Here is a 15,646-nt window from a genome sequence, read left to right as displayed (position 1 = left end):
CCGAGTGCGCTACGACTGTAATGGGAACTTCACAGAGAAACTCGCGGAGTCTTCAACTGACTGCTGCAGCACACCTGCACCAGGGCAAACCTCCGCCTACCCCAGTCCTGCTTTACAGGTGAAAATAGAGCAACTAGCCTTTGACTTTATTTATTTTCTGCTGTGTTTTACTTGCATCTATTTGAAAGAGTGAGTGTAAACACAAAAAAATATTTTATTTTATGTGCTGGAATATGCAGAAAATAGGTTTAAATGTTAAACAAATTTCTTCCAGTCAGAGAATGTTGCATATGATTTAATTTTTGCTTGATGCATAAAGTTAAAAGATTAAAACTAATAAAACAAGTTTTAAAAAGAGACTTTTCCATTTGATTACATTTTGTATGATGGATTATGCAGAAAAAGTAGAATTGGGCTGAAAGATCTATCGCTTTATCACCTATTCAGGTTGTAAATTGTGTTTTTAAAAAGTAACTAAGTAACTAAGTAATTAATTACTTTTGAAAATAAGTAATCAGTAAAGTAACGGGATTACTTTTTTGGGGAAGTAATCAGTAATTAGTTACTGATTACTTTTTTCATGTAACTTGACCAACACTGTTCATAACTGCACTGCAGCGTTTGGATTAGTAAAATCCAAATCCAGCACTGATTTGGATACACACAAAACTCCCAGAAAAGAAAAATAATAAAGGATAATAATAAAAATAAACATATGGAAAAAACTATTTTCTTGCTTTATTTTTTTCAGTGTCTATAAAAGACCAAAATTGACTTTCTCACTCTGCTCTCAGCTGCAGGTTCAGCTGCTCCCACTGAAGATGTCAGTCAATGATTCAGAAATATGTCAGTAATTTTGCCAACCAGCCTGTCAGTGCTCTACATTTATTTAAAATTCACTGGTGCCAGGATTGTGTGTTATTCAGAGTTAAAGTTACAAACATCAGCTTAAAAAATCAAAATCATCAAGCAGAGGCAGATGCTTCATGTCAGCCAGCGAATGCAGGAGGTTCAGCGCTCGTCTCGGCGGTTCTGTGCTATAAAACAGGCTTAATTACGTGGTCATGTTTATTTTATGTCGACGACTGAAGAAGAAATTAGATTGAAACTGTGAATGCTGCTGTTTGTCTTCACTATCGGTAGAAACGTTCACGGCATGCTGATTTACTGGACGCTGCTACAGCTCACTGTATTACTGCTCACATTAACTGCTGTCACCTTAAAAAGGTGGAAAACAAGCAGAGGCTGAATGCTCCAATGAGTCTTTACTACTTTACCGATTGCATCAATAAAGTGTGACTGTAGCTGATTTACAGATGGTGGAAGGATACGGATGGAAACGTCTTCGGCGCGCCGAGGCCACGCTTCGTCCACGCTGCTCAGCATTGGCAGCGTGTTTCTGTTGTTTTGTGCTCCGAGTGTTTACACCGCATGAAACTGCAGTCACAGTCTAATCAAAACTTTCTAGAGGGCGAACATTTATACAAGACTGAGCATTCAGATAAAAACCACACAGTGAGTATTTCATTCTTCACTCTGAATGGATTCTTATAACTTGCTGAAAAATAATCACAGCCTCGCCATTTTCTAAAACTCCTCCTGAGTACTCCCTCTCCCACTAAACCTCCTGAAACTCATCATGTTTCTGCCTCCGCACGATGGAAACCCTAATTTAAACTCTTCACCGTAACCATGGCACAGCCCTCCCAAAAAGCGGGAAACCGTGACCCGGGGACGGGCTTTTCTCTCATTCAGCTCAGATTTGCAGCAGGTCGTGACACCTTGGAAGCAGCAGAGACGCCGCAGGAAAAGTAAAATGTGCCTTTGGGATGCAATTATAGCTATTTGCCTGTTTCGAAGAATGTACCAGGTGAACAATGTAATTGGTCCAAGTGTGAGGATTTACTTCAAGTACAGAAATGTTTCTTCACCTTTTGCACCCAGAGAGCCAATTAACATGTGTGCCTGTTTCTGAGGATTATGACTTTTGGAAGAAAAATATCTCCAGCACATGCATGCATGCCAGTTCTTTTTAGTTTTTAATAGTTCTTTGGAAAGAGGCATTCATCTGTGGCTGATGTGATGCAGATTTTCCATATAGGCTGTAATCAATGATTAATTATTGGTTAAAAAAATCAGCATAGAACTAAATTCTTCGTTAGCTACTGTTGAATGAGAATTAAAGTAAAACTGCACACAACCAAACTGCAGAGCTACGACTTAAAGCAGGAGCAGCCGACAGCGGTGCTGTGGTCCTTGGGTTTGATGTATTTAAGGAGATTTGAATTCTTAGTTTCCTGTGTGAGTTCTGTGAAGGTTCTTCTGTTACAGAAATGTCAGAGTGCATTCCTGTTTTGATTACTCGTTATTATTATCGTAGAGCTTCTAGTTTTGGGGTTTTGCTTTATTTCTTCTTGAGTGAAGAGTTTCTGTGTTTTCTGGTTTCTGCTTGGAGTTTATTGAGTTTAATGCCTTCACTATGTTTCTTTTATGTTGGTGGTTAGCGGTTATCTTTTGGGTTGTTTCATCTCTGTCTTTGAGTTGTTTTCTTTTACTCCCCCATCAACCCTCTGTGTATAAATAGTCCAGTCTTTACTCCCGTGCTGAGTTTTTTTTTTGTTGTTGTTCTTTTGTCTAGATGCAGATCCACATTTGTGCTAAAACCTGAAAGAAGAACTTAAACATAGTGAATGTTCTCACATGCTGCAGACAGATTAAATTACACTGTTGTATTTTTGACCACTAGTAGTGGTATCGAGCAGGCAGGATCGAGTGCGCACAGTTCCAGATATTTAGGCTGACGGCAGTGACACAACGACGCCCAGCAATGAGCCAGAGAAAGGCAGAGGAGAGCTAGCAATCCTCTCCTCCACAGCAGGTTTAAATGTTAAAATTTTGTTAAAACATGGAAAAAGATAGATGTGCAACCATCACTGTGAGTTCTTTTGCCAAGACAGTTACTGAGTAAAACTCTGTAGTCCCAGCGCTACAATCATCTTCTCTATCACAGAGCTATTCAGACCTTTCAGAGACAAGATAATAAAACAAAAGCATAAAACTCTTTGTAGTGGAACAAAGAAGTGATAAGTTTGAAATGTCAGCTTATGAAAACAGAATCCAGTGACATGAGTCTAATAAACGGAAACCAGACCTGATTTCTTTTTGCCCTTTCAGCCACGAAACTACGACCCTGTAAAACTTAAACATGCTAATCTCACATGCTTTCAGCTTCAGCAGGCACACTGCATGTTCCCCACAAACCTCTCTTCATCTGTGAAATGGTAAATGGGCCGGTGTTTATATCGAATACAGAGGCTTACTGACCACTCAGAGGTTTACGCCTCAACCCACATTCATGCAAACTCCTAATGATAAAAATATCTGGTAAACAGGAATCCAGCCCCTAACATCTGCACTGAGTTTTGCTTTCTTCTTCCTCATCAGTCAGCTGCGATGTGGTCGAGGTCCTCGCCCTGAGCGCCAAGCCAGCTATCTGCACAGCACCTCCCACATCCGCCTCACCTCCATCAAGAAGAACACACCCACTGCTGCCCTCGCTCCGGCAGCCAATGGAAACCCCAACAGACAGGAAGTGGCTCTGTGAAGCAGGACGCTAAGAGTCTGACATTTTCAGCTTCACCTCCTCCCGAGTGTGAAACGTTGGACTAGTGTAGGAGAGGTTTTCTGTTGCGGAGCAGCAATGGATGGATGGGTGGAGGGATGGACAGCGGACATGAGTCTTATACAAGTTGAATGGCTGCAATCGCTCCTTTCCCATCAGACTTATCGTCTACATCCTTACCTTGGCAACCAAACAGAAAGTGCCTCTTAGAAATACTAGACGAACACGGACAGTATAAAAACTGAGAACACTTTTCTCCAGGACGATTCTCCAGATTTATTAACAGTCACTGGATAAAAAATAAAGATGGATGGAATCAAATTTGTGACAAATGCCTCACAGACGTTAAAGCCGACAGCATGGCTGCAATGTTAGCATATCTGCAGCGATTGCTCGTTTCTCTGTGCTTTGCTGGCAGGAGGTTCACCGTCGATGGACTCATCTAAAAAGCCATTTTGAGTGTTGATTTCACTGAGTGGGCTTGTTTGTCTTCTGCGGTCAGATAACAAGTTTCAGAACTCTCAGAGGAAAAGATGTTCATGTCTTATCCAAGGATGTCTCGGAGAATGCTCCTCAGTGATGGGGTGTCGCCTGTCTTTATCCGAACTCCTGCTAAGACCACTTCGGAGACGAATGGACTTAAACCTGAATCTGTTTGATAGCGCTTTGTTTTGTGGCTCTGTTGCTCGCTGTATCCACCAGGTTTTAACAGCTAACAGTCTTAAAACACACTTTTGTGAAAAGTGCTTCTCTGGTGCCAGCTTCAGTTTTTCTGGATGTCACATTAGTGGAAGCAGCCTTAAACTCTTTAACTTGCTGTGTGTGTTGAACTCATAAGGACCTCTGATGAGAATAGGGTCTGGCAGGGCTGCTCTCGTTAGCCCTCTGGTCCTTGAACAATAACACAGGCGGTTTGAGCTGGAAGCCAGCGGGCATTTGTCCTCACCAAGGTCCTGTTTGTGTTTTCATGGAGCAAATCTCAAGGTGCTGCTCGGTGTTAGGAAAGTACCCAGTGTGGCCTATTTCTGCAGGCGGTAGCATCGCCAACCTGAGAAGCTCGAGCACAGAGTGTGACCCATAATCCTCTGCTGGAAAGCTTCGGGTCACTTTCTCTTGCTTCAAATCGAGTCGCTAGCCAAACTGACGAAGTATCTTGGGTCTGATAGAAAATGACTGACAGGCAGATAGCTTAAGCTGAGCCTGAAGTTGCAGCTCTTGATTTACTCATGAGAAGAAAACGATCTTGTTGGAAGTGATGTGAGATCGCTGATTCACTTTAATGTATATTTGTACAGGAGAAATTCCCCTCACCTCACAGCCAACAAACAGCAGCTCTTGCTTTTCATTTTAAAATAAATGCTGCTGTTGCCATAGTTTTGGTGTTAGAAGGGGAACCTGAACCCGTCTGCTCACATCAGCAGAGTCTCTGTTTTACTCAGATTTCCTGATGTTTCTGTTTTCGAACTGCAGACTTTAATGTTGTTGTTGTTTGGCTGCCAATAAACTGCAGAGTCTTTTGAAAGGCAGCAAACTGTTCCTCGCAGCGTCGTGCTTTTCATGTCAACTGTCTCATTATCCTTCAAGCTTTAAGAGACTTTTGCTCTCCTGATAGGTTTGAAATGTATTTTTCTGTGAGTGGTTTTACTTGCCGAGGGTAGTGGCACGATTCCAGGCTTTCTTTTATATCGGCCTTCACAACTCTGAGAGAAGCAGAAGAAAAAACAGATTTTTACTGAACCACCGACTCGACACACTTCAGCCCAACACTGGATTTTATTATTGGCTCAAATGTGATGCATACTTTGATGATCACAGGTGACCTCCAGAGGTATTACAAATTTCACTGACATCAATATTTGGAGATTTGGCTCACGAGAGTATTTGACAATGGAACCGGAGATGTAAGTGAAAAAAGGGAAAAGCAGATTGATTCCAATTTAAGAAGCCTTTAAAGCAACATAGAAACTAGAGGGCTTTAAATGTGGATTCAGGGTGTTCTAGAACATTAATAAGAGCTAAATTATAGGAAGTGCTTTGCTTCAAAACAAATATTATTTCATGAATTAATTGTTAGCCTGCTTGTAGATAAATCCCACATGCAAAGCATCGCCCTGCCGTGCACTTCATGAAGACTCCTCGGGTTATGAAGTAAGAGTGACTAGTCTGAACTCTCTTTTCCTTCCATAATAACTAATTGCATCACAAATTTTTATGGACCTGTGAAATAAAGAATTACACAGACTTATGCTCTTGAGGAAAGAGCTGTGACACACTCATGCTCATTTTTGATCGCCTCAATTAATCCTGTTACCGACTGTTAACAATCAGGAGCAGCTCCTCACCCATCCATGGAACAAGATTACCATCATCACCCGGCAATATCTTGCTCACCTGTCACTGCAGTCACCGCAGAATCAGATTTTGATAATAAGCCTTTCCTGGTGGATGCAAAGGCTAACAGAGCTTTGTGCTTCTGCCTTAGCGTGAACAGCTGATGGAGTATCTGTGCACAGATCAGCGTGCCATATTTTCAAAGAGATGCTGTGACGTCCCGTTTACCGTGTTTTGTGTGTTTTCTTTGATATCGTGCATGCTTCACCTTCCTGTGCTGGAAAATCCTGTTTGAATGTCAGACACTCACGTAATAAATGCTTCTGCACGGGCACACATTCACACACCAATCTGCAGCATCATTGGCATATTTTAGTAGAAATAAATGTATTTTAAAGGCTTATTTAAAGTGGAGAGAGGACAGGTTACAGGGCAGCCTGGCTGCTGGTCGTCACCTCAGGCTCGTAGCTTTTAAATTAGACAATCAAATGTAAGAAGCTGAAATTACAGCGTGCAGGCAGCTGTCACCGGGCAGTGGGTGGATGGACAGCGGGTGGTTTGTCACATCTGCTAAACCTTATGGTTTGACCATGGCTCCGTTTCACAGAATAACCTTCATCAGAACCTGTATGGATTCAATCAGGCCAGTGATAAACCACGCATGGCTTGAAAACTCTTAACTAGTGAAAATATAGTAATCTGTGTGTGTTTCATGTCACCATTAAAGGGCAACAGTGCAGATGGATACACACTTCAGTGGCATCTGCTTGAGTCTTTTGTCGGTTTAGTGGAACGAGCAGCATCTCTGAGCCGCTATCATGTTCATCTTGTCACTTTGTACGCTGTCATTGCTGCCAGGGCTATAAATGACCGTTTTGTCTTTTAAGGAGGCTGGTGTGCTGACAGTCATGCCAAAACATCTGGCCATGGAAGAAAGAGGAACGTTTTAGTTTTTAGTGTAGCTCAGAACTTTTTAAAGAATTTCAATCTACAAAGAATTAGAAGGATGCTCACAGAAGGCTACATACAGCAAGGCTTCTGTCTGTTTCTTGTAGTTTAAAAAAGTGACTCATATCCACTTTAAAAATTAATTTAAGTTCCACTTTTCCTCTGAGCTTTGGAAAGCTTGGCTTTTTTTCCCATGAAATCTAGCTGCAGGTTGTCAGATCTGAGAACTAAAGGTTGATGATTGGCATTCTTGGCTGAAAAGGGACTCAGACAGTCAAACGGCTTGTTGCAGCTCTATTCCACGTCTCAGCTCATTAAACCACATATTATTTGTCCAATCAGTTTATGTTCCAGTGCCAAGATCTCTCCATAATATGTGTTTTTTCTCAGATATAAAGAACCACTGAAAGGAATCGAGCAGTTAATCTGGGTTCATGTATCACACCTGCTTTGTTGAACTGCTGACTGTGAGGAAAGCTGTCAGCCTGTTCTGTGCCTGCAAACCGAAGAGCACCTCAAACTTGACCTGAAAGGAGCATTTGAAGGAGTGTTTCAAAGCTAGCTGCCCACCCTGGGTTTCTGTTCAGAATCATGCAATCTGTCGGTCCAGCTTGTATATGTCTAACTTTATAAAAGGATCAGCTACACTCTGTAAGAGTTTCCACAAACTGAAACCAGAATTTGAGACTGATTGAATGTTATTAAAATGGACCAGGCCTTAACAACTATTTAATCTGATTATTTAAGCATTATTTAAGCACTGTGTGATAACAGCAGCTCCCCCACCACATCCAATCATAGCAATCTATCAAACTGTGTCCATGACAAACGTAATGAGAAAGAGCTGTTCCGGTCCTGAAATCTGAAATCCTTCCTTCTCTGCTTCACCTTTTTGACTTTGCTCTGTTTGTTTCTGCGAGACTTCACTTCATAATCATGCTTCTGTTTAGAGGGCGTCTGTCTGTCTCTTTAAAACTATCCACAGTCACACTTTCTGACAGTGGACTACAGAAAAGGAAAGCAGTGGGTCATTCGAGGTTCTCAGGTCATGATTTCTTGTGTCATCTTCAGACTTTTTGTTTACCTCTACCAAATACCCAGACCATTTTCAAGCTCTTTGAAAAAACAAAGAAAAAAGTATGCTATCTGCTCAGACATTAACTATGAATGCACGCACCGACTAACACCTACTGTGTGTGTGGATGCGTCTAAACATCAGCTGTGTGGGGTTGCAGGGAAAGTAGGGCGCAAATGCAGGACTCTCTGTAATGAATGCAGTGCATTTATTTACAGTGAGGTAAATAATAACCTTCTCCCAGTGTCCGTGCTCCGTGTTTCCGCTCCCTTTGTGCCTCTGTACAGCGTGCTTGTTGCCCTCTAGTTTCCTCCTGGGAAATCACAGGGGCAGCCATTAGTACATTCACAATTGCGGCAAACTCACACTTACTGACTGTCTTGCTGGGAAACTAACGGGAACTCTTGCAACGATCAGGCGTCGACGCAAGCTGAGCCACTCTCCCAAGTAGCTCCCACAGACGAGGCTGATCCGCTGCATGTCCCGGCAGGACACACTCTCTAGACCTGGTGTCCCAGGAAATCCAGGACATCGCCACACACACACACACACACAAACACAGAGGTGGATTATCTACTGTGTTTGTGGATCATTGTCCTGCTGCATAACGTGACTGCTCGAGGAGATTCTCCTTCAGGATTTTCTGGTATGGAGCAGAATTCATGGTTCCATTAGTCACACCAAGTCATCCTTAGGCATCAGAGCAGCCCAGACCATCACACTACCAGCACCGTGTCTGACTCCTGCTGTGATTTTCTCTTTATGAAACACTGGTAGTTTGATATAGATGTAACAGGACTCAAACCTTCCAGAAAGTTCAGCTTTTGTCTCGTCAGTCTACAGAATATTTCCCAGAAGTCTGGGGGATCATCCAGATTTTTGTTGGCAAATGTGAGACGAGTCTTTGTGATCTTTTTGGTCAGCAGTGGTTTTTCTCCCACGGAGGCCATTTTTGCCACGTCTCTTTCTTACTGTTGAATCATGAACTCTGACCTTAACTGAGCCGACTGAGTCTGCAGGTCTTTAGATGTTGTTCTGGATCTTCTGTGACCTCCTGGATGAGTTGTCTATGCGTTCTTGGAGTAATTTTGGTTAGGGGTCTAAGGTTAGGGGTCTAATTTTGGCAGGTTGGTCTAAGGAGCCTGGAAAGAAAAGTGGCGTTTCTTGAGGACCTTTCATCTCTCATCCGAGAAGCTTCTTCAGTTCTGAAGAAGGGGCAAGATGTTTTTGGGGGGTCTGGTCACTCCTGGGAAGGTTCAGCACTGTTCTCTGACTTCACCATTTGTGGATGAAGTCTTTGGACACCTTTCCAGACTGATAGATGCCATTGACTTTGTTTCTCAGATGTCTCTTTAGATCGTGGCATGATGTGCTGCTTAATGAGATCTTCTGGCCAGCTTCACTTTGTCAGACAGGTTCTGTTTTAGGTGATTTCTTGATTTAGTGGGTCTGACAGAAATTAGGCCTGGGTGTGGTTGGTGAAACTGAACTGAAGCATATATATAAATACTTAGGTTATTTTTGTGTAATGTTAAAGTTTGTTTCATCATCTGAAAGGCAAAAACTAAGAAATCAGAAAGGGGGCAGATACTTTTTCACAGCACTGTAGGGCTGATCAGGTGGTTTAGACTTAAATACGACAGAAATCGAGCATGAATGTGAGACAAGGTGTTTTCCAAGGTGTACTCTGTCATTGTATTATTATTTTGTATGTTAAGTAGTAACTGTCTTTAAAAGATGAAAATAGCAGCAGAAATGGTTTGTTGAAACATCAACATGAGGATTTTTGAAGCCACTTTGAGTTGGTCAAAGCAGAAATGTCCCAAACACCTAATTAAGTTTAAGTTGTATTTATTATTTTAATATCTTCTATAGTTTTGATTGAAAATTGTTAGTTATATACCTGCAGGCTGTAAACATGATCATCTTTACAGTGATTTGAAATGGGCCTGAATCACTGTTGGACCAGCATCAAGTGGAGCAAGTCCAGTGTTCGGCTTCATTTTTCAGCTCAGTTTGCTAAAAAATATAATAAACATCTGCATAGGATCGTTCTGGTCAAAGCACCAGAAACACGATGATGCTGTGGGCAGATGGGAGCTTAACTTGGGTGTATTGGTGTTTATTTCAGCTAATGAGTAATGATCTGTAGCAGGAAAATGCCAAGGATGAATAATATGATTAAAGCGTCACTGAGAAGTCTATTTTTTTCAACATATACTACATGGATAAAAACACTGGGCCGCCTAGACGTTACCATGGAAACCCACTATGAACCACCCAGCTCACAGTTTCTGTGCTGATGTTAATGCTGGAGTGATACCACTTCCAGCTGATCATGGAATATCTTAGAGGGAAAGAAATCCAGTTAAGCTGACTTGTTGTAATAGTGGCATCCTGTTACAGCACCACACTCAACAATTCTTCTACATTAAAAGCTAAGAAACAAAATGACTTGTGCGCATCATAGTGCTCAAGTTTTTTAGTCTTTAAAGAAAAGGAGAACTTGGATGTCGCTCAGTCTGCAGGGAGCAGGAGCAGTGCAGCCTGGGTGGAATTAACCTGGATGAAGGGAGTCTTAAACACACTGTGCTGGGCCAGCCGCCCTCCGTCCCATCATGCTTCACTACACTAACTTACAGCAGTAAAAACTGCTTTGCTTATTTCTTTCATTTCCAGTCACACTTGAGATCACAGTGTGGATGAGGCTGCTGCATAATCAAAGATATGGCCTGAATGTAATTGAAAACTCATGCGGTGCTGAATGCATGTTCGCATTATCTCTCATAGGAGAGAGCTGGAAACAAGGTGCTGCATGCCCATATATTACCTCCGTGCAGCTGATAATGAGATGATTTTAAAACAGGTCTGACAGAGAATATCTGGGTGAGAACATTTAGGTCCAAGAAACCTCCCTCTTCCTCATTTCATTTATTTAACAAGCACTGTATTCATCGATCCAGAGGAAAGTAGCAGTGCATGAGCCACAGTTTGCCCTACAGGCTAATTTTAATCTGCTGTCCTCGGCCACATCTCCAAATGGTTATCTAAAACACAATAAAAAGATCATAAACACTGCACAGAGTACAGATAATGCAGACTGACTCATACCGTAGCTTACTAAACCTGTAATACAGCCTTAGATACAAAATAACGCAGGAGAGATCATTAAATAAGACACAAAACAAACAAGAAGGCAAAAGATGATGTTGGCGACTGTCTGTGTGCTTTTAATTCATTTCAATTCAATACATTCAATACAGCGCCAAATCACAACAACAGTCACCTCAAGGCCCTTTATATTGTAAGGCAGACCCCACAATAATACATTTTTTATTATAAGTTTCATGACTTAAAATGTTTTCAAAACACGATGAATAAAACTTGTGATATCTTCAACTTATAAATTTATAGAAAGTGATTATTTTATTATTTTTTATGATTATTATTCTATATATTTATTTACACATTGATTTAGAATCTTTGAAGATTTAGCAAACATGAAGAAGTAAAAAATGACTTTAGCCTGATGTAATATGCATATAGATATATATCAGTGAAGCTTCTTTGTGAGCTGAAAAAAATGTCTGGGTGGTGCAGCCGAAAGGTGGTTGAGTGTGGTCATTTGGGTTCCCAGCTGCAGAGTAAAGACATCGGTGAGTGGGGAAAGAAGATGATTATATGTAATCAAGTTGAGCAATTAGACAGAGAGAAACATGCCCATTATTAGACAAGTTTCATAAAAGCTGCAGATATCGCTCACATTTCAGAGATGGGGGCAGCTTTCTTTGTTTCCAAAGCCTTATCTTCACCCCTCTGTGCCAAACAGCTCAATTATTGTCTTTTAAAAACACATCAGTGAGTCTCTGTTGCTCCCACTGACACGTTCTTAATTACTAGCAATATCTTGAATATTAGCTTTCACTGCAGTGTTTTCACAGTGACCGATCCTGCTGCTACAAATACTCACAGGAGCAGCAAAATAATGAAGTCACTGCCTCTCAAAAGGCCAACAAAATGAATGTTTCCTCCCGAGTGTTTGTTAGGCATTATAGTGACTTACTGTTTTAGACAAATACTGACCACACTGTAAAAAATTAGCTTTACATTTCACAATCAAAGAAGGTACAATCGTGGAGCTTTTTCTTTTCACTGAACTGTTTTATAAATCAAAATAAAATATAGTAGAAGGTGCTAGGTTTGAATGCACCAGCTGGCTGGGTTCTTGCTGTGTGGAGGTTTCTTGTTCACCCCTCTGTGGGTCTCTGTGGGTTCTTCCCACAGTCCAAAGACATGCATGTTAGTGTCAGTGTTGTGTACAAGAAAAATATTCCTCTTTTTTAACCAAATCATGGTCATCTCCTTCTACCCTGTGATTGCTGTGGTCAGTAGTAGATTGCTGCAGTTTCCTGTAGTTTGCATGAAAGACGCCAATTTGCTAACGAACCACTTTTTCAAGTTTTACTGCAGCTGGAACTGGAAAATGAGAGCATTGGACTTCAAAGTAAAAGCTGTGCTTTACCACTGCGACCAACACAGCACAACTCTTATTTTGAAGGCAAACGGTCTCAGGTTCCTGTTTGTGTCACACTCTGCTCAGTTTCACTACTGCTCGGCAAGCAGTTGCAGTGTTTCCAGACCATTTAGAATCTTCCATCCAAACCATGGGTGACACTAGCACTCTGTTTGCAAGCAAAGCAACCACAAAGAGGTTCACGGTGCAGCAGCAGCCGGTAACACCAAGCATCCTCCAGCAACTGCTCGGCAACCAGTGAGGGAAAAACTAAAACCAGTGTAGGTTTGACACTGAGAACTTAGCCACTCATTTCACAGCGAGTGCCAGCAACAGCTGGGGAATAAATGTTTTTCCATGACTGGTGCTCACTAACCGGCCTCCTGCTTGTGTGATGGCAGAACAAACATAACTAATAAAAACTGAAGCAAAGAGTCCCTGAAAATACAACAAGACTAAAACCACAAAGTTTCATCTGGTTTCACTGGTTCCAGGAATAAAACTAGTTGAAATTTAGTTTTTAACACGAGACTGTACTGTGTTAACAGTAGGTACAGACAGTAACTACAGCAGTATTACACACTGCAATATAACCAGTTGATCAAATTTATGCGGTATGGAGGGTATTATTATTACTCATCATTAATTTTCAGTGTTGGAAAATGAGAGGCGATTTTAAATCAATTAGGCCCGACACACCTCTGGGGGTGTAAGACAAAGAAAGAAGAATAAGACAAAGAAAAGGTATGCCGGGCCTGTTAACTGCTTGTCCAATGAGAGCCACACAGGAAGAATTAGTAACCAGTGGTTGTCGGTAAACTTTGCTTTATATTGCCATTTGTGTCACAGTGGTGCGAGGGGAGATAAGGACACGGTTCATGTTGGTCTAAGGGGACAAACACACAATTATAATATTAAAGACTTTAATTAGATGGGTTCAAAGGATCACAGGTTCTGTTCTCCTTCCAAGAAAAAACAGAAGAGTAGTTCAAAAGGAGAAGGTGACCTATGTGAACGTGTCAATGTGAGATTTATGTGACTAAAAGAAAATTAAAGCTAAAAGAAACGGTGGCGCATCACTGATGAGACCTGAATGATGAAAACTTTCTGCATTGTGCCTGAAACAGAAAGAAGACAGTTATGTGCTCAGCTGTCATTTAAAACAAATGAAAAATGAACTGTGTGAAATTTTCTGTGTAAAGATGTTTAATTATCAGAGTTCTAGTTTAATAATGTTAAATTTGTGTTTTCCTGTTTCAGCTTTCTGTATTTTTGTGTTTTGATGCTTTGCAGATGTTACCTTTCTGAATATGCTGCCACCGCACTGATGCATGTTGTAATGTAACCCTAATAAAGTACAGTCACAGGTTTCCAGCTTTGTGTGTGTGTATGAAAGAGCTGTAGCCCGTTTGCATTGAAAACATTATGGATTTTTATGTTTTTAACCATTTGGCCATGACATGAAAAGCTCAGTGCTCACATCAAGCACAAAGAAACAAAAGTTTTAACAGCATTTGTTTTACACAAAAAATGAGATGGCAGCTGTAAGGGAACGGAGGAGGGGGAAGCTTTCGAAGTCCAGAAGAGTTTGTAGGATTGTAGGGTTCCACTGGCTTGTTTCCCAGGGAACAATGGATGGTGAACAGACAGGTGAGAGATCTAGAGGAGGTTCCAGGGTATGGTCTAGCTCACCGAGAGTGGTTCAGTAATGAGGTAAGTGAGTGCTTTTCAGCCAGCAGCGAAACACTGGGAACGAGAAGAAAAGACGTCAGCAGAAGAGCCTTACTGAGGAGCTGAGGAAGAGCCTGTGAACCACACTGGGAAGACCGACTCTCTGACTGGTGGTTTGGCTGTAGAGCGGAAAACTCTGGGTGGATAATTCGTGCTCACCCATTCTGGGCTACAAGAGTAACACAGGTAGATTCACACTGCACTTGTAGTGGTTCAACTTTGTCTTTATCCCAAACTTATCACACATTTTTTACTGCTCCTTTCACCTACAGGTTTAGTTTAGGCATGATCAACTACCAGGTTCAGACTGTATGGGTTAAAATATATCTCCTCACAGCAGTTACCCTTCATGTTGGCACATGGTGAGTTGGTAAAGACAGGCTGAAACTTGGAACATCAAGCTAGCGCTTTAACAGGAGTGGAGTTTTTGACTATTATCCTGTACTGTGGAGCTTATCTGGTTGTGAAGTGATGATGTGATGAACCCTGTTTCCTACTCTACTTTTATTAAGGCTGTTGTTTTTTTTTTTTTTAACATGTTTTAATGCTTTTAATCTTGTTCTATTTAATCTGAACAAGCCCCTAAAAAAAGACAGTGACCACTGTCGGCCTCTCTTGGTTTTTATTACCACTATTCATCAGCGTAATGTTTTAAAGCTCAGTTTTTAAAAGCTTACGTTGTAACTACAGCCCAGTCTATGCAGCAGTATATTAATGACTAACCTCATATTGTGGATGGATTATCTCATTTGTTCTCCTGACTGAAGTTTGGTCTGTTTACAGCATCCTGCCATGTAATTGCATTTGTCCGTAACCGTCGGGAACCCTCACGTTAACTTTTATGGAGTGGAAAAAACCTAGTGTTCATCCTCCATTACATTATGCTAACCATAACTGTGTAGCTAGCCTCCACATAGCACATCATTATGTACCAGCTAGCCCAACTTCAGTAACCCTACAAACATCACTGCTGTTTAGTTTTCTGTCTTCATTTATGTCAGAAGTGATAGCAGAGCTGTATGTTGAATTTTTCAGAAATCCCTCAGTCAGAACATTGTATATCATCTTTAGATGGAAACTAGCGAGCTAACTGCTAACTTTGAACTCTGTTAAACTTAATAAACTCTGTTTTCATAGATGCCTGGATGTTAAACTTAATTGTTACACCTGGTAGAGCAGCCACTCTGATCATTTCATTGCAGATGAAAGAATTTAGACAGTTTGTAACTCTCAGTGATGTTACAGTGTTTGTTTGACTTTGGGACCTGAAGTCAATGATGTCAGACTTTAAGACCAGATACGATTTTTTGGAAGTCTGAGCAATAACCATTTAATAACTATTAGATAAACATGAGAAACATAAAGTTAAGCCCGCAATGGTGATAACATCTGTGCAAATGTGGTAACCCTATTATCACCAAACACC

The 15,646-nt window shown here is 41.2% G+C and overlaps 1 protein-coding gene across 1 annotated transcript in view; it reads left to right on the top strand.

Annotated features, from left to right (window-relative positions):
• The window catches only part of nmbr (neuromedin B receptor), a 72,642-nt gene extending 58,783 nt beyond the window's left edge, over nt 1-13,859 (top strand). Inside the window, exon 5 of the mRNA XM_005452453.4 lies at nt 3,445-13,859. Coding sequence (XP_005452510.1) covers nt 3,445-3,604 — 160 coding nt within the window. The 3' untranslated portion in view covers nt 3,605-13,859. The remainder of the gene's footprint in view (nt 1-3,444) is intronic.
• Nucleotides 13,860-15,646: the final 1,787 nt, after the last annotated feature.

This window comes from Oreochromis niloticus, linkage group LG15, assembly GCF_001858045.2.
Source record: "Oreochromis niloticus isolate F11D_XX linkage group LG15, O_niloticus_UMD_NMBU, whole genome shotgun sequence".
NCBI classification, from domain to species: Eukaryota; Metazoa; Chordata; class Actinopteri; order Cichliformes; family Cichlidae; genus Oreochromis; species Oreochromis niloticus.
This window is presented reverse-complemented; position numbering and strand designations above follow the sequence as displayed.